This window comes from Chenopodium album, chromosome 7 (genome assembly GCF_948465745.1).
Source record: "Chenopodium album chromosome 7, dcCheAlbu1.1, whole genome shotgun sequence".
NCBI classification, from domain to species: domain Eukaryota; kingdom Viridiplantae; phylum Streptophyta; class Magnoliopsida; order Caryophyllales; family Amaranthaceae; genus Chenopodium; species Chenopodium album.
This window is the reverse complement of record NC_137840.1, coordinates 57,781,044-57,806,281: the sequence shown is the minus strand read 5'-3', so window position 1 is coordinate 57,806,281 and position 25,238 is coordinate 57,781,044. Positions and strand designations below refer to the sequence as shown.

The 25,238-nt window shown below is 35.9% G+C and overlaps 2 protein-coding genes and 1 long non-coding RNA gene across 4 annotated transcripts; 1 reads left to right on the top strand and 2 right to left on the bottom strand.

The window, feature by feature from the left end:
* The first annotated feature begins 12,841 nt into the window (after positions 1–12,841).
* LOC145637974 (uncharacterized) lies at positions 12,842–13,442 on the top strand. Its single transcript, XR_014114566.1, has 3 exons — positions 12,842–13,101; positions 13,195–13,278; positions 13,383–13,442. It is a non-coding gene; the product is annotated as an uncharacterized LOC145637974 (long non-coding RNA).
* A 6,093-nt stretch (positions 13,443–19,535) lies between these two features.
* LOC145637971 (uncharacterized) lies at positions 19,536–21,656 on the bottom strand. 2 transcript variants are annotated; one of them, XM_081688960.1, is made up of 5 exons: positions 21,395–21,656; positions 21,158–21,274; positions 20,713–21,075; positions 20,447–20,546; positions 19,536–19,783 (listed from the first exon to the last, which is right to left on the bottom strand). In XM_081688960.1, the coding sequence occupies exons 3-4, from the start codon at positions 21,067–21,069 to the stop codon at positions 20,490–20,492; spliced, it is 414 nt and encodes a 137-aa protein (XP_081545086.1). In that variant the 5' UTR covers positions 21,070–21,075; positions 21,158–21,274; positions 21,395–21,656; the 3' UTR covers positions 19,536–19,783; positions 20,447–20,489. The 2 variants fall into 2 exon arrangements, with proteins under 2 accessions (XP_081545086.1, XP_081545085.1); XM_081688959.1 differs by having other exon boundaries at positions 19,540–20,546.
* On the bottom strand, positions 21,239–22,995 carry LOC145640360 (uncharacterized). The gene is made up of 7 exons (XM_081691652.1): positions 22,891–22,995; positions 22,222–22,765; positions 22,094–22,159; positions 21,896–21,981; positions 21,598–21,801; positions 21,395–21,487; positions 21,239–21,274 (listed from the first exon to the last, which is right to left on the bottom strand). The coding sequence occupies exons 1-7, from the start codon at positions 22,993–22,995 to the stop codon at positions 21,239–21,241; spliced, it is 1,134 nt and encodes a 377-aa protein (XP_081547778.1).
* Between the last annotated feature and the right edge of the window lie 2,243 nt (positions 22,996–25,238).

The window sequence follows — 25,238 nt, the reverse complement described above, 5'->3', positions numbered from 1 at the left end:
TCTTTTATAAACTGACCGTTAAGCATAAGAGGGTATTGATCCATTGGGATTGCTTTCATTTGAATGAGAGCATCCCTACGTGCTTTTGACTTTTCCTGGGCTTGCTTGAGATCTTTCCGAGCCGGTTCAAAACCAAGTCCGAAAGTGTCTAACTTAGGGAGGCCAGGTGACTCCAGCGGTTTTGCCGTTCCTTTCTTCTTCTCTAGGGTCATCCCAGGAAAGTGTCCTTGTTTCTTCAGCATGGCATTGACAATCATGTTTGAATGGGGGTCATGGCAAAGAGGAGTCCTTTCATCCTCCTGGATTAAGGAGACTTCTTCGTTAAAGCCCCATAGGTCTTCATCATCCTCGTCGTGCTCCACATTAATAATTGGATTTTCTATAGATTTGATTCTCATAGGCGAAGCATCGATGGTGATTGGAATTCCTCCAACTATAGCCTTCACTTGTTGGTGGAGAGATGAAGGGACGGCCTTTAGATCATGAAGCCAAGGGCGTCCCAACAATAAGTTGAATGAAGCTTTGATGTCTACTACTTGGAAAGTAGTAGCATGTTCTATTGCTCCTGCCGTTACATTTAGGGTAATCTTGCCAAGAGCTTGACGACGAGTGTTGTCGTAGGCCCTTATTCCTTGTGTAGAAGGAGTTAAATCTTCGTCCCTTATGCCAAGAATCCTCGCAGTTCTAAGTGGACAAACGTTGATGGCTGATCCATTGTCTACAAGAGTCATAGGAACATTCATCCTCTTGCAAACTACTCTGAGGTTTAATGCCTTGTAGTGTTTGTCACCTTCTGGGGGTAAATCTTTGTCAGAGAAGGTGATCAAATTAATCGGGCTTGGAAGGTCACTTGTGAGGAAGTTGGCTAGTCCCTCAGGAGTAGTGTCAGAGTCTATCCCAATTTTGTCCAAGGCATTCATTACAGCCAACCTATGTTCTCGAGATGTTGCCAGAAGTTTCCATACATTCATCTCAACTTTTGTCTTCTTAAACTGCTTAACAATGTCATTGTCTTCAATAATAGGTATGGGAACTTGTTGTGTGGTTGGTATAGGTTGTGTTGAAACGGGAGCTTGCATTCTCCCAGATCTTGTGAGGACGTCTATCGATGAGTCTTCTTCAGCCCAAATGTCATCTGTGGTGTATGACACAGAAAGTGGAAGTCCTACTAAGTCCTTTAGATAGACATCTTCTTCATCACTGTCCCAAACTCCATTAATGGTTGCATATTCTTCTTGTTTAACTTGGACTAGTTTCTTTTCATCAATCATTTTCTGTACCAAATCCTTGAATTTGAAACAGTTTTCTATAGTGTGACCCCCTGATTGATGATACTGACAGTAATATCTATCTGTCCTTTTCAACGATTCGAATGGTCTCGGTTCGAGAGGTTTGATCTCGCCACTCTCGGAGAGCATTTCGAACATTTGTGCATATGGGATCCCAATTGGAGTGTAAATTCTATTGCTCTTCTTGGGTCTTTCAGTGACTTGTAAGGGAAAATGCTTTGCCTCATAAGCCGTTCTCACTGGTGTGAATTCTTTTTTAGGTTCATCTTTCGGAAGTGGAAGATCATTGTTGTTTTAATGAATACTACAAGAAGGGGGGGTTGAATTGTAGTATGAGAATTTAGCCAAACTTTTTGCGGAATTAAAATTAAGTTAGCTAAAGGAACTGAGAGATTAACTAAAGGAACTAAAGAATGCAAGAGAGATTTTACGTGGAAAACTCCTTGGCCCTAACAAGGAGAAAAACCACGACCACTTGGGATTTTGGGAAAAGAATCTTCACTATAATAGGGCAAATGATCCTATTACAAGCTAAAGACTCAAACTCAAGTTCCTCTACGAACTTGAGACCCTGAGGAACAAGTCACCCAACTTGTTACTCTTCTCTTCTCTTTCTCTCTTCTCACTTCTCTGTTCTCTCTTCTCTTTCTCTTCTCTTTCTCTTCTCTTTCTCTTCTCTCTCTCTCTTCTCTTTCTCATACACAAACGTTCACTCGAACTTCCCCATTCCCCAATTACAACTCGAAAGAAAAACAAACTCTAGTATAAGAACATTAAGAACACTCTAATGAACTTGTGTGGAATTGACACTTGACTCGATTTGAAGCTTGAAAACTTATGTGAGCAAGGGTGAGTTTTTCCAACATAAATCAATGGCTATTTATAGATCAACAAACGCTTTGGAAAATTCTCTTTGTGCAGCAATACCATTACGCCACTACTCATACCCACTAAGAAGATCATGTTCCTAAAATTAAGGAAACATGAACTCCTCAATGTGCAAGACCATGACTTGAAGAAAATCATGGAGGAGTAGGCCGCAAGGTTTTAGAAAACGTGGGAGATTTTATTTGCAAAAGATATTTTTAGAAAATCAGAATAAAAATAAAATCCTCTTTTTGTTTGAAAAGATAATCGTTTAGAAAATAACAACTTCCCTAAAATTTAGCTAGCACAAAATTATCTTTTTAGACCAATTCCACACAGATTTTTCGAGTGCAAATTAATATCTTATACTTACATAAATCCTAAAATATAAAAATATATTTAGTCTTCATGTTCTCTGATGAAGCTTCTACTCCGAGGCTTCTGTTCCTTGTGAGGAACTTCTCTTCTCTGATGAGGCGTCTTCTCTGAAGCTTCTATTCCCTGAGGGAACCTTCACTTCTCCAGTCTTCATTTTTGAAGCACCAGTTCCTGTGAGGGAACTCTTCTTTATGGCTAGCTCTGCTTCTGGCCTTCTTGTTCCTCATGGTATATTTACAAGACACTTCATTCTCCTAGTCTTTGTAACTGAGTACACACTTAAACAATCAAGCACTTATTAGTTTGTAAGTAAGTGAGGTTGTGTCATCATCAAAATCATTAAGTCCAACACTCATCATATTTCTTATGGAGTTTGTTCATAACTTTGAGAGCTTCACGTAGTAGTTGCGATACCTCCCTCATAGACAATGTGAGCAATTGTATATCATCTTTATTCGCCGGTTCTGGAAGGTTATCCTTGACATCGAAAAAGATCTCCTCTTCTTTTTCTATGGCGCTGATTTCTTTGACAAGTCTAATGAGAGAGGAGGGGTCAACCTCGTTTTCCTCATCGGAGATAGCCAGGGTATGAGCTAGAGGTGCATTGTCAATGCTTGGCTTCTTACTGGCATGGGGCAACGGAAGTTTGTTGTTGTCGATCAAGTCTTGGATAACTTCCTTAAGCTTCCAACAGTTTTCAGTAAGATGACCCCTACCTTGGTGATACTTGCAGTGTGCATTAGGGTTCCAATTAGCTGACCTCTTCTCAACTGGTAGGTCCCCAAATGGTCCAATAGGAGTTATAAGACCTTTTGCATTTAATCGATCAAACGCGGTATCATAACTCATGCCAATAGGAGTGAAATTTCTCCTAAATGGTTTCTTCTGTCCTTGATTGTTCATAGCAAGGACTTCTCCTAAATTAAAGGTGCTAACATTGTTTGAGTGGGCGGTTTTGGAAGAAGAAGGATTGTCGTTCTTCTTTCCTTTCCAGCCACTGTTGGAGTTATTGCTGGCAGCTTTTAATTTTGCCAAGTCATCTTCAATATTGATCCCAATGTCATAAACGGCCTTGAAAGTATGGAGATTATTTTCATATTTGAGATGCTTGGAATATTTTTCTTGGAGATTTTTTATGAACAGTCTCACAGATTCTTTTTCACTTGGCACCTCAATCATCTTAGCTGAGGTTTCTTTCCATTTGTTAAAGAAAGAGGTGAAGCCTTCATTCTCTTTCTGCTTGAGGATTTCAAGTTCTCTATGGTCAGTCTCGACTTGAATGTTGCACTTGTACCTATCAACGAAAGTGTTTGCTATTGACTCCCAGGTAGAGGTCTTTTCTTTCTCGAGAGAAAAGAACCATTGTTGGCAAACGGTCTCGAGAGATAGTGGAACAGAGAGGGGAAGACTTTCTTATCGATACCCTTAATACTCATTATGGTTTCGAATGCTCTTAAATGAAAGTAAGGGTTGTCAGTTGCTCTGAATTTTGGGATGTCGTTGGCGTTGAACTTCTGCGGAACAAGATCTTTGTCCACCGAGACCCCTTGTGATGTAAGCTCTTGAAACTTGTAGTCGCTAGACAACTTGCTTAAACTCTCTTGCATGAGGTCCATTTGTTGTTGCTTCACGGGATCATCGATCTTGAGTGCGAGAAGCTTCAGTGTCTCAGTCACGGTAGCCAGTTGGTTCTTAAGATCATTGACTTCTTCTTGTGTTGCCATTATAACCTTAGCTTTCCTCTTACGAGCTATGGGTTTGTCGAAAAGTTGGACTTGTACGAAGAGGTTGTCTTTGATTAACCGTCCTTCTTTTCTTGACCACGCGCTGTAAATAAACCATTTTGCATTTTAATTACTCGACTCGAATCAACTTGACTTTACGGTTTATTTTAAGGAAAAAAGAAAAGGGTGCATATTTTTTTGCAAAAATAATGTACATATTTTTAGGGAACTAAGTATAGTTTTTTTTTATTGGAGGATTAATATCCGACTTACCCCCCTAAAAAAATGACGGAAAAAACGCGCACACAAGACTCTCTTAATCATAGTTAAAGTATGTGTATTGGTGTGTGTGTTGAGTGTAAGTGACATGCTTGGACTCTTGTGTAAGACCATGGGACTTAGTGCCTAAACTCAATCATTGACTCAATTAAATACTATTGACAGCAAAATTAACTGAATTAAACAGAAGACTGATTAATTAGACTCTAGGTGATGACTCGACCAATAATCCGAACTGTCGGCCAAGCGACAGGACTGGCGTCGCATTGTGGAGCTTGGCGCTAGACGACAGAGCTGTCGTCAGGCACTACACTCCATAATGTGGCGTTATAGCTCAAATCTTGGCGCTAGTAATGGAGCTTCGGTCTGGGACTGTTTCGGTGTTATTAGTCAATCGGGGTATCCCTAAAGTCGTACTAGGTCAATTCCGGTTAAAATATTAGACTTCATTGACTTAAATTAATTAATTAGTTAATTAATTAGGCAAAGTTCTTTAAGTCATTAATATATGTAGTCTCAACACAAGTCAACAAACGGTTAAGAGAAACATAGAATATATATGCACAACAAATAATGCACAATTAGTCAAGTAGGCACAATATGATGCAATGCGTTTGCCACCTAACCATGGCTCTAGTTCTCTACAGTTCGGGATATGGTTTAGTCAATAGAGGTTCCATGGTTAATTGTCCGGATGCACCGCACGGAAGCCTAACCGTGAAGGGTTGGCGCGAGTGGATGGGACACCGCGAGTTTAGAAAAACTCGCTTCCATGGTTTGGTGAATTCAACATCTCGGATCTACCCTTTGTTGCACGGAGCGTTCAATCGGGTAGATGGAGCATGAATTCCCAGAGGGTTATGTACATATGTAGAACACATATGGGTTTCAGAAAAGTGAGAAAAAATTCAATCAGGAAGTAGGATCGAGCAAACAATACGAAAAACCGGTCGAAATTAGAACGCATATTTCTGGCTCGGTATTGGGGGAAATTGGCGCCAGCAATCAGAGACTGGCGCCAGCTTTTAACTGTAGCGCCTGGCGCCAATACTGGCGTCTGGCGCTAATACTCGATAAAATTTTCCAGTTTCGCGCGGTGTTATTTCAGTCCTAGTTGTGAAAGATATTTCTCAAATTTCCTATGTGTAAAATCCTATGTTTTTAACTCATTACGGATGGTCTTTCCAATGAGATCTTTTTTATGCATATGACAATAATGTTAATCAAAATTACGCACATGAAATACTTAGAACTTTTCGAGTCTCATCCACTCATTCTAAATCATTGCCGAAACAAATTCAGGAATTAAAATAGAAATCGTCCCCAGCGAAGTCGCCAAAAAACTGTAGGGAATAATTTCAAGCTTTAATCCCACTAGCTTGAACCCCACTGTGATCATACACTAAAGTACGGTGGCGTCCAAAAGGGAAGAAGATAGAGCAAAAGAGTCGCCAACAAGTTTTTTAGGAACTTGTAAACCGTTCATAGGATGAAGGTTACACCCCTTAACGATCCAAGAGATCGTCAACTCCATAAGGTCTAGAACCAAATAAGGGTTCGGGGATGATGGTACAAATCAAACTTGAAAGAGATTGAACCTGCCCTAATAATAGGCTTCTACTTTATTCTGATCGTATTCATGTGCGCTTTCTGATCAACATGCAATCAATAGGATTAACCCTTAACCTGTTTAATCTATGTTGGTTGAATTTAATGCACAAATAAACTATTATTGGCGATCACTTGAATTATAATCATATTAACCCTAACAAGATTATTAATTATCTTATTAAGCGTGATTACAAGTACCAATTCTTTTAAACATGCATAAAAGGCGTGATCAAGCAATAAAAATAAATAATGTATCAAGCAACATGATAAATAATCAATAATAATAATTATTATAATAATCATAAATAAAATAATCATCATCAAAATAATAATAATAATAATAATAATATTCATAATCATAATAAATTATAACAATTATAATCATAATCATGTTCATGTTAATATTAAAGCATAATAGTAATAGCAAGATCCTAGGCATGATACAAACAAGATTAATAACAAACCCTAGCATGTCACTAAGCAATAAAAATCAAATCTTTAGCCCTAACATGATACTAACAATCATAAATATTAGGAAGAGAATAAAATGCATCATAGCAATCATATTTAATATTAAATTTACCCTAGACATGATACTAGGAATATCATAATAACAATATAAGCATGATTTCTACATCATAATATCAATTAAAACCATTAAAGAACTTACTTTGATGCTTCGTTAGTAACTTCAAGGAAAATAATAAACAAAAAAATTAAATTAAATAATTGAAATAGAGATTTGAGACCTTAAACCTTTCACGTCTAGGACGAAGGCAACTTCGAATATGGCTAGGTGTTTCTAGATCTACTAAATGCGGAATTTTGTATTCAAAAACAAAGTTTTGAAGAAAAGATGAATGATTAAAGAATGCTAATTAAAACTGATCGTAGATGAGAACTTGTGAATAAGGAGAATTGGTGAAAATTGGTGGATGAAAACGGAGTTTTTAATACTATATTTATAGAGAAAATCAGCCAAAAAGATAAAATAAACAGAACAGAGTCTGACGCACAAAAAAACAGAGTTGGCGCCAACCCTGGCTAACTGGCGCCAGGCACCAACACTAGCGCCAGGCGCCAAAGCCTGGGGTCAGGCGCCAAGCCTATTTTCAACACTTTTTCGAAAATCAGATAAGTTTGCCATATTAGAGGATAAAATCATATAATTTCCTCAAAAATGCTATTTGATTTTAATTAAAACTCTGAAAAGTCAAAAGTCAATTTATCGATGCTAATTGAATTAGGAATGAAAAGAACCTTCTAGAAGATTCTAGAAGACTAAAACCATTCCTAATTGCATTAGGAATGATAAATCCGTATTAGGCCCTCCCCTAGATCATTGGGCGCATATAAGGCTCAAAACGGGCCCGGTTTAGTAATTTGGCCATAACTTCCTCAATATTCATCGGAATTGGGCTTATAATATATCGTTGGAAAGCTCTTGTTAAGCCCCATCCAACTACACTATTATTGGACCCATATCATGGACCAACCAAACTAGATTTTCTATTTTCTTAAAATAAGTTTTCAAAAACAGAGAGAAGAGAAAAGAAAACTTTCCGCACACTAGACTTTCCACACTTTCGCTTCATTCGATTATGATTCGACGTGAAAGGTACTCATCACTGGGTTTGGTTTTGGGGAGACACAAATGGGTGTCTACACATACAAAAAAAAAAGGTTAATAAAAGTCAAACAATTACTATAATCCATGAAGAAAATAGCCTTAATAAATATAGTGAGTTTTTCGTCAAAAAATAAATAAATATATATACAGAGTTGAATTTAACCCAATGAATCACCCGAATATGACTCGACTAGAAGTTGACCCGACCCGAAGTTGATCCGGAAATTGGACCCGAAAATTAACCTGACCCGAACTGACCCGACCCGAAAATTGACCCGACCCAAACTTGACCCGACCCGAATTCGACCCGAACTGTTGACCCGGTACCCGACCCGACCCGATTATCAGTCGACCCGAAATCAATCCGAAACCCAAAATGACCCGACCCGACCTGAACTTGACCCGATAATCTTTTGACCCGAACATGACCCGACCCGAAATAACCCGACCCATACCCGACCCAAATGATCCATTTGCCAGGTCTAACTCATTCTATCTCCACGATCATGAACGAGTAATAAATGAATCATTTCACCAATCACATACATTTACCTCTAAGCGCACCTTGCATAATTAGAGCATAAACAATACTTGCAATATAGAATAGTGCACCACATATGGAAATCACAATGTATAACCAAACAATTTAGCCCAGTCTTCTCTATACATGATACTAAGTTCTCGATCCGTCCTTAAACATGCATCTAAAAGCAAGGGCGCGTAACTCGTACTTACCTTGATAAATAAATTTGAAAACCGCTTTTCCAACTAAAAACACCTTCTATGAGGTCCTCTCCTAAACCAAACAACAATAATTCAATCAATACCCAAGCAATTTAATTTACAACAATATAACTTGATTTAAAACTCATTAAAACTTCCTTTAAAACATGTTTTTATGCTCAATTAATCAATGGAAATTCAATAGGAACAAAAGGACCAAATTTTTTGATCATTAGAACCCTAAAATCCTAATTTAAATAAATTAAAACTCTAGGTTAATAATTCATAAAATCTAAAAAATTAAAACATATATATTATCTGAAATTATAACCTTTTACCATCAAAATATAGATTTGATACTAATTATATCAATTTCAAACAATTAAATCAAAAACCCAAAACAATACTTATATAATTATACAAATAGAAATAAAAATAAGGGGGAAAAAAAGGAGAGGAAGACCAGCCACTGCACGGTGGGAGGCTGGGCTGGTGGTTGATCACCGACGGCTAGGGGCGTTGTCATCGGTTTCCGGCAAGCACAAATGGTGGCAACAAAGTTAGCAATAGCTCACGTAAATAAGGAAGAAAAGAAAAGAAAAAGAAAGAAAGAAAAAGGAAAAAGAAAAGAAAAAGTAAAATAAAGGAAAAATAAATAAAAATAAAATAAAGAGAAAAGAAAGTAAGACTAACCTTTTGTGTGGAGAAAATTTTGGGGATTAATGGGGTATTTATAGGAGAGAAAGTTGTAGGGTAAGTAGGAATATTGGGCCTCATGAAAATAATAGGTCAATTAAATAAATGAAATGGACTAGGTTTTGTTTGTATGGGCATAAATTATAGAAGAAATGTTCATAAAAATTTCTTTGTAATAAAATCGTTTATCAACCAAAAATAATTTGAAACTTGTAGAATCAATTCTGGAAAAATACAAATAAATATTATAAATAAAATAAAATTTCATTTATAAAATATTTAAAAATACGGGAGATTACAACTCAGGAATTGACACATGTCAAGTAACTTGATATTAAAGGTGATCAAAATTTCGGGGTGGGCCGCGCTTTACCATAGTATATCACACCTACACCTGTAAAAAGTAGCGGACTTTTTGGCCAAAACGGTTTTTTTGGGCCGGGTTTGAGTTTTTAACTAAAAAATACATTTTTAGGCTTGCCTAAACCCGACCTATTTTTGGGCCGGGAAGCAGGCTGGACTAATGTTGATCACCTCTACATGATATAATATGGACTTTTGTTGACCTGTTTGGGATTGAACAATGTAAATAACCCCTAAAGTTTGGATTATTCCAAAATAATTTAAAGTTGAGATTATTAAAAAAAAATACAGCAAAGTTAAAATAATTTTTTACAAATTTTCCTTAAAAATATATATATCGTGATGAATCCAACGAGAATTTACATAACTATATTTTTCCAAAAAAACCGAGGAAGTTATCAATAGAACATTGATAGCTAGGGATGGCAACGAGTCGGATCTGGACGGGTCCGGATGGACCTGGATCCAGATCGTTTTTGTAACAAGGATCCAGATCCGACCCAGGTCCGTCAGGTCTGGAAAATGGAGATCCAGATCCGACGGGTCCAATGAATCCGGGTCCAATATATCTTGCCTAATTTTTTGCAATAATTGTAATGTTTAGGTTAAAAAATGCATTTCAAACTTTCGTCGGGTTATTAAGTTCAACCTAAATTAAAGTTATACAATTAATCTATAAATACAAAGTAAATAACCAACTTATACACTTATATTTTAAAATAAAAATTATAAACAACGAAAAAAGTGCGATGTTACAAATGAGCAAGTGAAAAAACAACGATGATGTATCCGATATGAGTACCAAAATTCATCTTTTGAAAGGGCTAATTTTTATCACTACTAACATCATCAACATTTTTAATAAAGAAACAAAAAAATTTAGTTTTTTCAATAGGAAAATTAAAAAACGGGTAAACGGATCTGGGTCCGGGTCTAGGGGCCAGACCCGAATCTAGATCCGTTTTTCTCAGGAGGATCCGGATCCGACCCAGATCCAAAATTTGAAGACCCAGATCCGTGCAAAAGGATCCACAGATCTTGGTCGGGTCCGGATCCACTATCATCCCTAGTGATAGCTAGTACCTGTAAAAGCTACTTGTATTAGGGCGTGTTTGACAAAATTAAATATAGTTGTGAAGGTAGTTGTTAGCTATGTAGGTTGCTTTTAGCTATCAACAAGTTGTAGGTGTGAAGATAAATAATTTAGGTATGAGTGTTTAGTAAACTAGCGATTGACTAGCTGTTACATATAAAAATCAATATTTTTTATTTAAAACTATAGATTTTATTTTCAACAGCTACCTTAAAAATTAGGAGGGTCGGGTTAATCAATTTGATTAACATTTTTTGTTGATCAAATGACAATCTCGTAAACACATTGCCTCATATTCTGGGAAAGTGATATTAAAAATATATTTCTGCTTAGTTGCCAGCGAACCAAGGAAAAAAAAAACTTTCCTAGATTATTAGATTGAGATTCTTTAACAATGAAGGAACAAAGCTTGTGAACTCAACAATGTCAACAAGCTTGTGAACTTAACCACCATTTCCACCACCATATTTCCGGCAGCTCTACTGCCAATTAAACGAAAACCCTAAGAGAAAAGGGTGAAATTAAGGGTATGGTTAACCCTAAAGGGTAAGGTTTATCTTCGTCCTCCATTAAAGATCGATGTTTGAGTAGGTACGTGCATGTTTCGTTCTCCATTAAAGCTGAGGAAGATGAAAGCTAAGAACAACTTCATTCTTGGAAAAAAATTAATTCTATATATATAAGTGAGCTTACCATTTTTAGATTATGCTTACCATTACTAATTGCCCAGCTCCAATGGTCTAGTGGTATGGTAAAACAATTGAGCTGATATGGCATATGAGGAGAGAGAAATCAGAGGAGAGAGGAGGATAAAGAATTTAGCAGAAGAGACTAAGAGAGAGATAACGTGAGGTAAAGTCGTCACTTAGAGTCACCTAGTAGTGTCCTCCCCAAATGTCATCTTTTCCCTTACTTTCCCAGATGAAAGTACAATGCTACCCCTTGAGAAACACAAAATGTTTCTAAAATTGATAAACTTGAATTTATCTTGAGCTTGGCTCAGCCCAGCAAGGTGTTGGACCAGCACAAGGGCATCCTTGGAATTTCACACTTGATGATGGTAGAAAATACAACATGCAAATACAATATATATATATATATACCTATACGCATATAAAAACCTTTTACTCCTGTTTCTCGTTACTCATTCCCCTTTGGTTTTCCATTTTCGCGGCTTCCCTCCCATTGTGTGTTCTTCTTGTTCTTCTTCCTTCTCTAAGCTCTTCTCTAAGCTAAGCCCCTCTTTAATTCGAGTTTCCGGTCAAACTTATCAACATTTCTATAATGGAGCGGCGACAAGGTTAGTCCTTCACTTTCAATTTTGAAATTGGGAAGTTCTATATTATAAATTTGTGAGAATTTTGGTGTTTATTTCTAGGGTTTAACTGTAGATTGAATGTTCTTTGTGTTTGACTTGTGAATTTCTAGATTAGGGCTGATAAATTTTGAATTTTGTTAAAGTTATGCGGATTTAGGGATTTTGGGGTTTAGGGTTTAGCTGAATTTTAGTTTTAATTAGTTGAATTATACTCTAAATTAGTTAAATTATAATCTGAATTAGTATAGACTCGAAGTTGAAGTACTCGAATTTTGGGGGCTAGCATTTTGGGAAGGTGATGGGTGCGAAAATGGGTGTTTATTTGCGGGTTGCTCTATTTTTGAGGGTGCAGGGGGTGTTTTTAGCTATGTTCTTATGGATGCCTTCAATTTATATTTTTGTACTCTTTTCTTAGCCAATAATTGATATCGATCCCTTCAATTTGGCATTTTGTGGGTGCTTACATTGGCATATTTGGTACATATCAACAAATTTTTGTGGGTGCTTACATTGGTATATTTGGTACATATCAGCAAATTTCACCGAGTTCTGATCTTGTATATGGTGAACCAAGGGACGAAGTTCTTGTAGTTGATTAAGGAACCAAGTTCTGATCTTGTATATGTTGTTATTGGTTGTAGATATTTCAATCTGTGCCTTGGTGATCTGTACTGCTGTACATATTGTAATTTCAGATTCTTGAATATTGATTCCACTTTCTGCTAATGTGCTGAGTTGTGGAAGCATTTCACTTTTTTTTATTCTTGTGGAAGCATTTCATCTTTTGATGCTAATAATTCAATTGAATTAATTAGGGAAATAATAATGTTAATTCTTTCTAAAGATCCATATCCCTATGCATGCAGGGAGAAGACAATCAAAAAAGCATAAGGTACTGGAGGCGATGCAAGACAAGGAACCTTCGACATCTGAATCTGATTCTGACTTCAGTCCCAAGTCAGATTTAGAATCGGAAGGTTGGAGTGCAGATTCAGAAAGCATGATGAGTGAAGTTGTTGCCCTTCGCAAGGAGTTAAAAGAGAAGGTGAAGGCAAAAAAAAAAGGAAAAGGAAAAAGGGTTGGCGAAGCAAAAGTTGAAGGGAAAACCGACCGACAAAGATGATGAAAGTGTATGGATTATTTGTACTTTAATATTGTAATTTGGTTTTAGTATTTATAATTCAACATTATACAATGCAACATTACATGGATGATATGTTTAGGAACCAAGCCTGAATTCCAATCGTCGGATAGCTAGAAATAAATCCTATCAAGGTACAAAGGCACTTGATCCTGCTGTATATGTGGTGAGTGGAAGTTTTATTTGTAAGGTTTTTTATATAGGCATATATTTGGATACTATATTCTGATGAACGCTAAATCTTTCTTATACTTTTGTTTATTCTAATAGGATAATTCAAAAAGTCTGGGAGGTCGCAAAGTAATAGCAACCTATTATCAGCACAAGAAGGTGAATTGATGTTAATTTTCTCTATTTTGTTACATTTTGCAGTTCCAATTCTGGAAGTGTAACTAAACCTTTCTTTTCACATAGTAAAAAAAGCACACTTATTAAATGTTAATGAAATCTTGAAAGCTCAAAAGCATAGATTTAATATTAAAACCTAAGATACTATTTACTAATTAAGTTTGATTTATTTTGTGATAATATCTTAGTTTCCTTGGAAGGGGAGAGGGATGCTTCTATACATATTTTCTTTTCATTGTTTTAACCTATAGGGGCTGACACCAGGTTTTAAGTGATAAACTCTTATTAATCAACATTAAGAGCAAAAGTCAGTGATTAATCAACATTAGCTAATACAGTTTGATTTATATAGTACATTTGTTATTTAGAGTTGTTTCTTTGAATACATCAGTTCTATTTAAATTAAAATATAATAGTCATGATACATGCATCCTAGGTTCCTATATATACATAAAAAATTTTAAAATTTACTAAATGCTTATATGCTCTCTTCATTTAGTAAATTTCAACAAATTAGTATGCTCTCTCCATTTTTTTTCTGTCTTGTTTGTCTTATTAATCCTTTAAGTTGTTGATTTTCTTCTGTTTTTCCATTTTGAAGACAATCTCAAATGTCAATTGTGCCATGGAGACTTTAGGGAGGGTTGTTGCTTCCTTTAACCCTACCAAGAGGCGCATTGTATCTGATATGGGGTTCGGAAAGCTGTTGTATTATGCTGGGAAAAGTCTCCCACGGAACTTGTCATATTGGATTGCTACCAGAGTTGATGTGAAGAATAAAACTCTGGTGGCCGTCGATGGAAAAGAAATTTGGTTGAACGTAGCCCAACTGCGGTGGGTTCTTGGCCTTCCAAAGGGGAAAAAACCTCTTCCAAGGAAATGTGTTGATGAGGCTTTAGAAGCCTATTTATATGACAAGTACAGCATACCTATGGGGCACGACACTTCTGGTATTTATAGGACCACTCTATTAAACGCAGTTGAGGCCCTTTAGATGATGAGGAAGAGTTCAAGTAGGTTTTTGTGCTGTTACTGCTTAACATTCTCTGTGCAACATCCTGTCAAAGAGTGAGCAAGAAGCAAATGCACCCGATTGTCGTAGCTTCTCTCAAACCAAAGACGTATGACTGGTGTTCTCTAGTGTTGGATGAGTTGCTCCACGCTCTACATGGTTTTAGTAAGAGGTTCTACTCGGAAGGGTGGGCACCTTGTCTTGGAGGTTGTACATATTTTTTGGCGGTAACTGTAAGCTTTTTTTTAAAACTAATTTTTCATCCTGAATTTTTTTAAAAGTTTTTGATGCATGTTCTACAAATGAATGCAGATCTTGTATTTGGATAGACTTCAAAGGATTCCAGTACAATGGGATGTCTACCCACGAAGTAAAGTGTGGACCACAGATGAAATGAAGAAAGCAGAAAAGGAAGATCGTTAGAGAGTCATGATTACGGGAAACTTGGGGTAAGTGTGCATTAGATTTTTGTTTAAATGATTTAGAGTAAACTTGTCTTTATAACATTTTATATTTTTAGAGCATTTTTATAGATAGGAACATGTGGCACACTTGTCTCTTAGTGCATTCTTCTTCCCTGTTTCTAAGGAAATAGGATCACTGTCTAAGCATGAAACCATGTTTCTAAGGAAAAGGAATCACTGCCTTGGTTCAAGTCCTTTTAAAGGTTGCTATCGTTCTAGAGTTACTTCATACAGAAATAGAATCACTGTCTATGCTTGGTCTTTTGCTCTGTAACATAAAACCCTAACATAAAAATCCTCTCTAGACCAACAATTTTAGTTTGTATTACAAGTGTGAGGTGATATGTGCATATCTACTGAAGTGATTCATCCTTGAATAGAGTTCCATGCATGCTGAATCTTAGACCCAAGTTTTCAATTAAGGCTTCATTTGATTGAGTTGCAACCCATGAATACCCTTTTTGAATTGCCCATTTGTCTCTGCTGCACTTGCTAAAACATAGGTACAGAACCTCATCTTAGGATAACTGCAACACTTGCTCAAAAAGCTGATCACCTTGTGTTATGCCTTGAGAGATAAAAGATGTTGGGGGAAGATGTTCTAATAGCCAAGGCTGGGAACTTGTAGTGTGGTAACTGTTTCAAAGTGTATTTTTACATGTGGATGAGATGATAGATAAAAAGAGAAAAATGTGAATTTTTTCACCTTGATTACATTTTACCTATATTTCCGTGGCTTGACAACCAATCTATAAGTTATGCCCGACTTTATTGCCAGCTGGATCTGATGCTCAAAGACCCAACCCAAGATAAAGATGCCAAAGCCCAGATTCACTTTGAACATTGACACTACTGTCCATTTTTTTTTTATGTCCCTAAGGATTCCATCAATTGACTGATGTGAGACAACCTCTTTTCTTTTTATAATCTGAGTAAAATCTTGCTATTGCAATTTAAGCCAGTGCTTTGTCAAATGCCAAATTACATTTTCCTTGGCTTGGAAATTGGAAACTTTTAAAACAATACTCCACTAGAACTTGTCCAATTAGGCCCTGCTACTGACTTTGAGGAATTCTATTATTGTGTCAGGAGCATGAGTATTGCCCATAGATTTGAGCAGCATTTTTAAGCTCCAAGAGGTGTTTAACAAATTTTCCCAATTTAGTCTCTTATAGTGCAGGACACACACACACACACCTTCCATGTCATTTGTTTTCTCTTTTTAGGCATTTGAATCTTCTGCTGATGTGTTTTATACTAATAATTTGTCATGTATTGTAGCGCTTTACCGTGGAGGAGGTGTCATACGATATACTTATTAACCACCCAAAACGAGAAATGGACACTCTCCCGACTAGAAGGCATTTCAAAAGGAGAAGGAATGATGAGGTGTCTGGCTCTGGCTCTGGCTCTGACTCTGACTTTGAGGACACCGAGGACGAGTTGGAAAAGCTATGTGCAACTGTTAAATGAAGAAGGACACATACGAGAGGAAAGCCAAAAAAGAAAAAAGGTAAATTATTCAATTGCTGGTCAAAAATTTAATTTCAAGTGATGATTTCTTCTATTAAAATCTTGATATTTTACCCTTTATTGTAGAGAATGCTATCGAAGTAGATCATCATCATGATGCTGCTGACTTTGAGGAACCTGTTGATGGTGAACTTGAAGTTAACATGGAGTGTCATGAATACACTCATGGTCAGCAAGCTACGGTGTTCCACCAGAATATGAAGTTGTTCCACCTGAACCTCACCACCTAGAGGTCGATCAACATAAGCAGCCAGAGGAGCAGGTCCAGGTCCAACCAGAGGTACAACCAGTGGTTGAACCACAGGCCAATTCCCATCTCCAACTTGAGGTGCAACCACCATCTCTAGAGGAACAACCAGTGGTTGAACTAGAGGTGCATGCCCATCTCCAACCTGAGGTGCAACACCATTATCTACATGACCATAATGAGCCTATTGTTCACAGTGATAGTGACATTGAGAAATTTCATGATGCACGGGACGGCTACAATACGTCAATACGGGTTCAGAATATCTCACAGGGGATGAGCAAGAGCCTGGCAATCATGAAGTGGAGGCAAATGCGAAGGAGATACTTGAGGAGTGTATACCTGACCAAGGGAACCCTGTGCATGTGCATAGTGACCCTCAGCACGTTAACTCTCTCATTTCCCTTCACTGTGATGCAAAATAACATTTGATGGGTGCATAGTTGTAAAAACAAGTTGTCTCAAATGGCTTATAGAATTTTTTTACAGTTGGCCATTGTGAGATAATTTTTTGATAGCATAAGTTTGGGACATAATTTTTTGACACGATTTTGATGTCTATCAAAGGAGATAATTTTTTATACCATAATTTTGCATTTAGACATTTTGACAACTAGTTGGAAATAAATAAAGTTACAAGAAAATGTTTGTTATGTAGTACTTCAAATAATGATTTAGTTAATGCTGATTTAGTTAATGATTTAAGAGTATGGTATAAAATGGACCACAATCAATCAGATAATTTGAAAACAAGATTTATTTGATGTGACTTTTCTGACAATATATGTGAGTTATCTGACAAATACATGCATTGACTATCAATACATGATGTGACTATCATGTACACTTGATGGGACAATTCTGACAGTATAACCTCATATAGTAACAGTATCAGTATAATGCAATTTATATAGGGTATGCTACAAAATTAACCTAGGGTATGCTTGCCTTGTAATGACAGGTGACGGTTGAAGATTTGGATATAAATGACAATGGTGATGATGAAGAAGTAGGTCTTGGGATATTGGCTGCAATAAACTACACACCTTGTGATCAAGAAGTCCTTGTTGGTTTGATAAAGTATATGTTTAACAACCCGGAGGGAGTGCTTTTGGAACGGAAAGGTTCATTCACTGTTGAGGATGTTGAAAAACACCTTAAACATGTTGATACAAAAACTCTATCCATTTTCGAAGGTTTAAAGTCTGCCTTGGATGGTAAACATATTATGTTGGAGCCTTTAGAGACTAGCAACTCTACTACATAAACAAGCAAATGCAACCCCAAAAAACCGTTGCAATAGTACAAATATCCGTTGTTGTAAGCCTACTGCAACGGGTCTATGATCGTTGCATCCGAGGCCGTTGCACTAGAGTTATTGCAACGGCTTAGAAGACCTAGCGCAACGGCTAGGGGTGTTCAAATCCGGGTACCCGGTTTTTCGGGTACCCGAAAATCCGGGTACCCAGATTACCGGGTAGTTGAAGGGTCGGCCCATGTCCCGACCCGAGAAACTCGGGTACCCGGGTTTCGGGTACCCGAATTTCTCGGGTCGGGTCATAGGGTACCCTGTTTCTTTTCTTTTTTTTTTTAATCAAATGTTGATATCGAAATTAAACATCCAATTGCTTGCTAATGTTGACAAATACATAAACAAGTTCAAAAACATCTCAAGAACAAGGCTTCTGCCACATTGATAAATATTTCTAACAAAAAAAAAAAAAGATGAATATGTGATATAGCTTGTTAGCGTTGATATCAAGACAAGTAGTGTGCTGGACAGTTGGACCATGATCTAATTTCAAATAGGAATGCTACTGATCAATAAATTAGACTACATTTACCAAAAATCAAAATTAAAGTTCTTAAAATCAATATCCAATTATGACAACAACAATGTTCAATCATTTTGACAGGCATTTGAACACTAAAACAGCGACTTACCATATAATGAAGAGGTTGGGGAAGAATATTACTAAGATCTGAAAATTTTAGTACATGTATAAATGAAATTGAAAAAAAAATAACTTTAGTTTTATGCAGATTTAATTTAATGGAGATATTGTAGTGTAGTTGTGGCGGTGGGATATGCTGAAGAAGAAGAACTTCATGAGAGATAGAGAGAATGGCTGGAATACAGAGGAACAAACTAGAGGATAGAGTCTTTCAAAAATAAAAAATAAAAAAAAAACTAGAGGATAGAGAATTAGAGAGGTATAGCGGCTGAATAGTTTGTGAGGAATAGTAGTACGAAAATGAAACCCTAAGTCTAAGTGGGCTGGCTGGGCTGGTTGGGGAGTAAGAATTATTTTTTTTTTTTAACGGGTATCCGGGTACCCGAGAATAGCAAAGCTTGTCCCATGTCCCGGCCCACGAAATTGTTATTTTACCGGGACGGGTACCCGACCTGAAAATAACAGAAAAAATGCTCATTTCCCATCGGGTTTTTTGCGGGTCATTGGGAAATCGGGACGAGACAACCGGGTCGGGTTTTTTTTAACACCCCTAGCAACGGCCCATTGGATATGGTTAAGGACCGTTGCATTAGACCCTATTCCAACGGTTCTTTGGGCCTAAAGCAACGTCTTAATAAACCCTTGCATTAGAATTAAGGCAACGGTTAAAAAAGCCTAATGCAACAGCATTTTCTCATTGGCGCGAAGTCATATTAATAGTTTTAATTAGCACATAAGCGCGCGCGTATACATGCATATATTATAGCAAATGCAACGGTTATATATAAATATATGTAAACTAATTTTTTTTACTTCAAATGAGATGTTTGCACCCTAAACAATAATACACATAATGTATATCAATGAAAATAAAATTTTCATTTTCATTAGAAGTTTTCAAAAATATTTACATAATTGTCCAATAGATTGGAAATTTACAAAATGAAGTATTTCAACAATACTTATATAATCCAAAAGATAATTACATACCACGATTTACATTAGTTTTCGGATCACATAATAATTATCACAACAACCACAAAAAGATCCACCACCAAAAAATTATTTAAATATATATTGTACTCCCATTTGTTTGTTCTTGAGTTATAGCATGTAAATACAAAATATTTAGAAAGCATTCAATAATATTATATCTTAAAATATATTGATATTAAATAGAAAAAAAAAATTAGCAAAATAAATCAAATAAAGAATATCAGTGGAATTTAAGGATGTATTAAAGTATGATTGAGAAGAGATCATACCTTCCCTAAATCCAGTAAACATTTAACTTTCAACACTCATTCTAGTAAGTACTTAATTTTTAAACAATAATAGAAAATTTAAAGTACATACTTAAATATGACTAAGCTTAGTAGTCAGACATGAGTAACTTAAATTAGGGTCTATCTAATTTACCCAAAGACTATCTTTTTCTGTTTCAATTTAATTGTTACCATTGGTATAGTAACCCCAGAGCCTAGCTAAACAATTTTAGTACACCAAAAGGGAGAAAAAGTAGTCAGGGTAGCAAAAAAAAAAAAAAAAAAAAAAAAGATATCAAATCATAAATAAAACAAAAGCATGGAGTAAGAAACACTACTTTCCACCATTATAAGAGTGTACACTTATATATATTTTTGTAATTTTTTTTTAGTGTTAGTAGTTGTAAATTATTTTTCAATTCAATTAATTTTCATTTTAACCATGGACAATCAAGGTGAAAAGAAAAGTAACATAGGATAAATAATTTGAAAATATATATGACACTCACAATAATGTTTTATATAGCATATTAAGGCCACCAAAGATGTTCGATTACTCTAGGAATGTTACATCCTCGCAATGATAACCATCACCATGTTCTTCTCCATGCTGCAAATAGTAAAAATAAAGTCACCACGTCATGACCCAAATAAGAATTATTTCAACTCATTAAATCATTTCTTGTAATTTATACGTAGTTAACTTTTAGATAAATTTTATACATTTTGAACTATTTTAGCTTAAACTGAAAAAAAAAGGCATAAGAGTACGTAACCTTATTTGATAGGTGTATTCCAGCACAATATTGTTCACCAGTGTGGTCATTAGCCTGTGACCTATCACTAGTTGCATCCCTTTGATTAGATGCATTTGGGTGTTCAGGAACCTTGATATTGATTCCAGGATTAGCTTCCTGCAATTGTTGAACCAACTCTGCTTGAATACTTTGCATAATTTCCTTTGGAATTTTATACCCAGATTGGTTTCCTTTCTTCTTTAAGTCGTTCTTTGTCACACCTTTCCCAAAGAGGCGTACACGTCCATTATGCTCAGCTTTTTTTATCACTTTATAATAGGGATCCGTAGTGTTGGGATCTTCTTCATGTTCTTGATCAGATTCTAGTGCCTCCATTTGTTCCTTGGAATCAAAAGTTACAAAGATTAGAGATAGGTTAGTTATTCATGAAATAATATGCAAGAATATAATAACATAAACTCACAATATTATCTTTCGTTTTCCCAAAGCTTGTCTTGTATGTCCTCTTAGGATTTCTTTTCCTTGATTCTTTATAAACTCTTGCTTAGGAGGGTTCTTTCTTATTTGGGTCCTCTTGTTGCTACAAAAAAAAAAGTTGAACCATATTATAGTAGAAGCGAAAAAAGTCAACATGTAAAAAAATGAACAAACAAACTGTTTGTGACGTAATTAAGAAAATAAAGTTAAAACAAATGATTACCAATTTATGACGTAATATTGCATACGAATTTGGACCCATAGTGTGAATGTCAACAAGCTTTTCACGATTTCTTTTGTTGGTCTCACTTTCCTCCTATGAAATTATAAATAAAAGAAGAAAGAAAGAAAGAAAATAATCTCAAGTACTGCAATTGCAAAAATTAAAAGGTATGTACAGCAATAGCTAAAACATACAATATGTACCTGAACTTTTAGCAAATTCCAGTAGTTTAAAAGGTCTTCAAAATATGTTTCTGGCAATGTTTTTGGACGCTCTGCCCATCTTTTTTCATCAGTTGCAAATGCATAAAAGTACTTTTGTTTTGTCCTACATTTATAGATACGCCAAGCGTAGTTAACAGCCTCCATTACCCACTTTTTTCCTTCCTCAGGCACCAAGTATTTCTCCTACAACAAAAGATTAAATGTTATTTAAGCAAGTACAAATTTAAACCAACCACTTATCAATGTAATAGATAAACAAATTTATATATAGAAATACCTGCACATAGTCCCATATTTTATCATGTGTGGGAAGACTTTTCCAGTTGACATAATTCAGTGGGGCTAGCTCTGAATTTTTAGCCACTGTTCCCAAAAATTGAGAAAATTCTTTGACAATTTCAGAAGTGGGTCCAATTGGCTGCCCAATTCGATTGAGAATAAGGTAACGTCGTTCCTCTCTTGTACGAGCATGGACCTTGATCAATTTTGTCGGCCCTCAATGCTTCTTGATTGTGGGAGCTGCAACGAGCAACTTTGTAAGCTAATTAATTAATAACAGTAAGTCAACAAACAACACATAAATAAATAAATAATCAGTATTACCTTTTTCTGGGCTTTCTACTACTGGTTGAGATTCCAATTCATGTCCAATTTCAACCCTTCTATTCATAACCACATTTTCTTGGTCTCTAAGTTGTAGTTCATTTTCAATTGCTTCATTCTCACTAATTGATGTAAGCAGGCAATCATATTCACCTTCATGGGTTGATGGATTTTCCATTTGACTGTCGGGAAGTACACATCCTGAATGTTTTTTCCGAAGCTCACGAAATGCAGACAATGACCCTGGACGACAAAAGGCCTTTTGTTGTTGCTTCTGTTGTGATTTGGAAGGCTGTTTTCCAAGTTGGTTATTTCCATTTTGTTCACTTCTTTGTTGATTTTTTCTCATTGAATTCAAATTTTTACGATCAACAACTTTTTGTAAACTATTTCTAAATGGTTCAATACATTGGTTCTTTTCGACACATTGATCATTTTCAGCAATGTCCATCTCTACAAGTTGATTTTCTGGTTGTTTTTCTAGAAGATGCTCTGACATTTGCTTAGTAAATGCAGCCATAGAACCCAACTTGGATACTAAAACCTATTTATTCCCAGGCAATAATGATTCATCATTTATTATCAACTAGATTAATTCAATAATATTCATTACGTTAGGAAAAAAAAGAAGACAATAATATATAGCTAGAAACATGGTAACAATCTGACCTTGGATGCATTTATCTTTCCTGGAAGTTGTTGTGTATGTTGCTTTTTTGCAAGATGTTCTGAAGTATTCTTGATGAAGTTAGCCATAGAACCCGACTTAGTCATGGAGTCCTACAAGGAAACAATTTTCCAGTCAACTAATTTCTTTCTTAATCTGATAATTAAAGTCTTTTTGTTTTATTCCCAGGCAATAATGAACAGGTTGCTAGGTTGAAAAAAGGAGCAGACAAGAATTAAAAAAAAAAATTCAAAGCTATTAGTTGTTAAGAAAAATAACAGACTTTATACTTTCTCACAACTTTTTTTGACACTAACCTTGGTGTTTCTTTTCTCGTTCACGGCATAAATTTCATCCTCGTTACCCTCATATTCGAGTATGTATTCACCATCACCCTCTTCATCTGAAAACACTTCATGGTCTTCCCATGTGTTGACCACTTCACAGGCATTCACAAATGCTTGAGATTTAACATATATTTGGGTTGTCAAACTTCCTTTTCCTTGAGCTACCATCAACTCTGCATTTCTCTTCAACTGTTGTAGTCTTTGTCTTTCATAATCTGTTAACATTTTAGTTTGAGGAATAGATTAGGCTTTATTCGCCTTCATCTGCATATTAACAAAAAAAATAAGAACACATTATTATATAACATGGTTATAAGATCAAAAAGAAAATTTAATACCATCTACTAAAAGAAAATTAAGACAATATCATAACATAACAAGTAGCATATTTCAATAAGAAAATATGCATTTTCAAATTTCCTACCATCAGAAAGTTCCATCGGAAGGTTATGTACAGCAAAAAACCATCCATTCTTAGTTAGATCTTCTACATAAAAAAACTTGGCGTGCTTGAGATGCCAAGATAAATGGTTCTCCTCCGCAAATAGTCTTATTCTTGTTAACCAAAGTAAAGTCGTCATCTAATTCAGAATGAAACCACACACATTTAAACAAGACGACGCTAAAATGACCATGGTACGATATCTCAATTATATCTTCTATCGAACCATAGTAAGCAACATCACCTAAAATGGGATTTTGATCTTTGCTGCTGGCAAAACTAGGTGTTAGAGCTGTTAAAGTAACTCCATGGTTTTGACAAGCAGAATTGGCATCACGCTTCATGGTGTGGAAATGATAAACATTGACAAAGTACCCGGTGTACCTTTTGGCTACATAAGAAGGCCCTTGTGATAACCATTTGACATGGTCAGGGACTACAACTTCTTCTAAAGCAACCTTCTGTTTGAACCACTGCACTCTGTAAATTCCTTGCTGTGATTATGAGCACTATCCCATTTTCTTTTCCTATGAGAACTTAAATGTGCCATATGCTCACTGTAATAGTAAAAAAGATGAATCTTAGTATTAAGTCTTTGATATTAGTTACATATAAAATGTAAGAAAATATGTCTTACTTGATGTATCTCTCAACATCCTCACTATTACAATTGAATATCACAAATGTATGCGCTTGAGCCAATGTATTATGATCAATCATAAACCCGTACTGGCTCTTCTTTGTGGCCTTTCCTTTTCCCCTTGTAGGTTTACCAACACTAGGAAGGAATGGTTGTGAGTTGCTATGATTGACACCCTTTAAAGGAGTGTCTAATCAATTTAAGTATCTAGCACAAAATCTTAGACATTCTTTAGCCCAATATTGTTCTACCATGGACCCCTCTGGACAAGCTTTGTTTCGAACATCATCCTTCAACTCATGAAGATACCTCTCAATTGCATACATGCATGTACTACAAACAGGACCACCAAGCCTAATTTCTTCAACTAAATGAACGAGTAAATGAACCATTACAGTAAAAAAGGTTGGTGGAAATATCCTTTCCAATTGACAAAGAGTTTCAACTATCTTGGAATGAAGATTGTCAAGATCGCAGGGGTTAATAGTTTTATTCCAAATGCCTTTGAAAAAACGACAAAACCTTATTAAAGGAGTAGCAACATCTTTAGGTAATGTTACCTTCAAAGCAATTGGAAGCAAATAATGCATACAAAAATGATCATCATGGCTCTTATAGCCTGTGATCTTCCCTTCATTAACCTGCACACAACGACCAATATTGGAAGCATACCCTTGTGGAAGCTTTGCATTTTTAATGGTCTGGCAGAACAAACGCTTCTGAGGTAATGTCATCCAGAAGCTTGATCTTGGGATTTCTTCACCACCATCTGGTAATTCTATAGGTTGAAGGTCTGGCATAATTTTGAGTTTTTTCAGATCACGGCAAGCACGGACATCATCCTTGGTCTTGGTAGATATATCTAACAATGTCCCAATGATATTATCAAAGATATTCTTTTCTATATGCATTACATCTAAA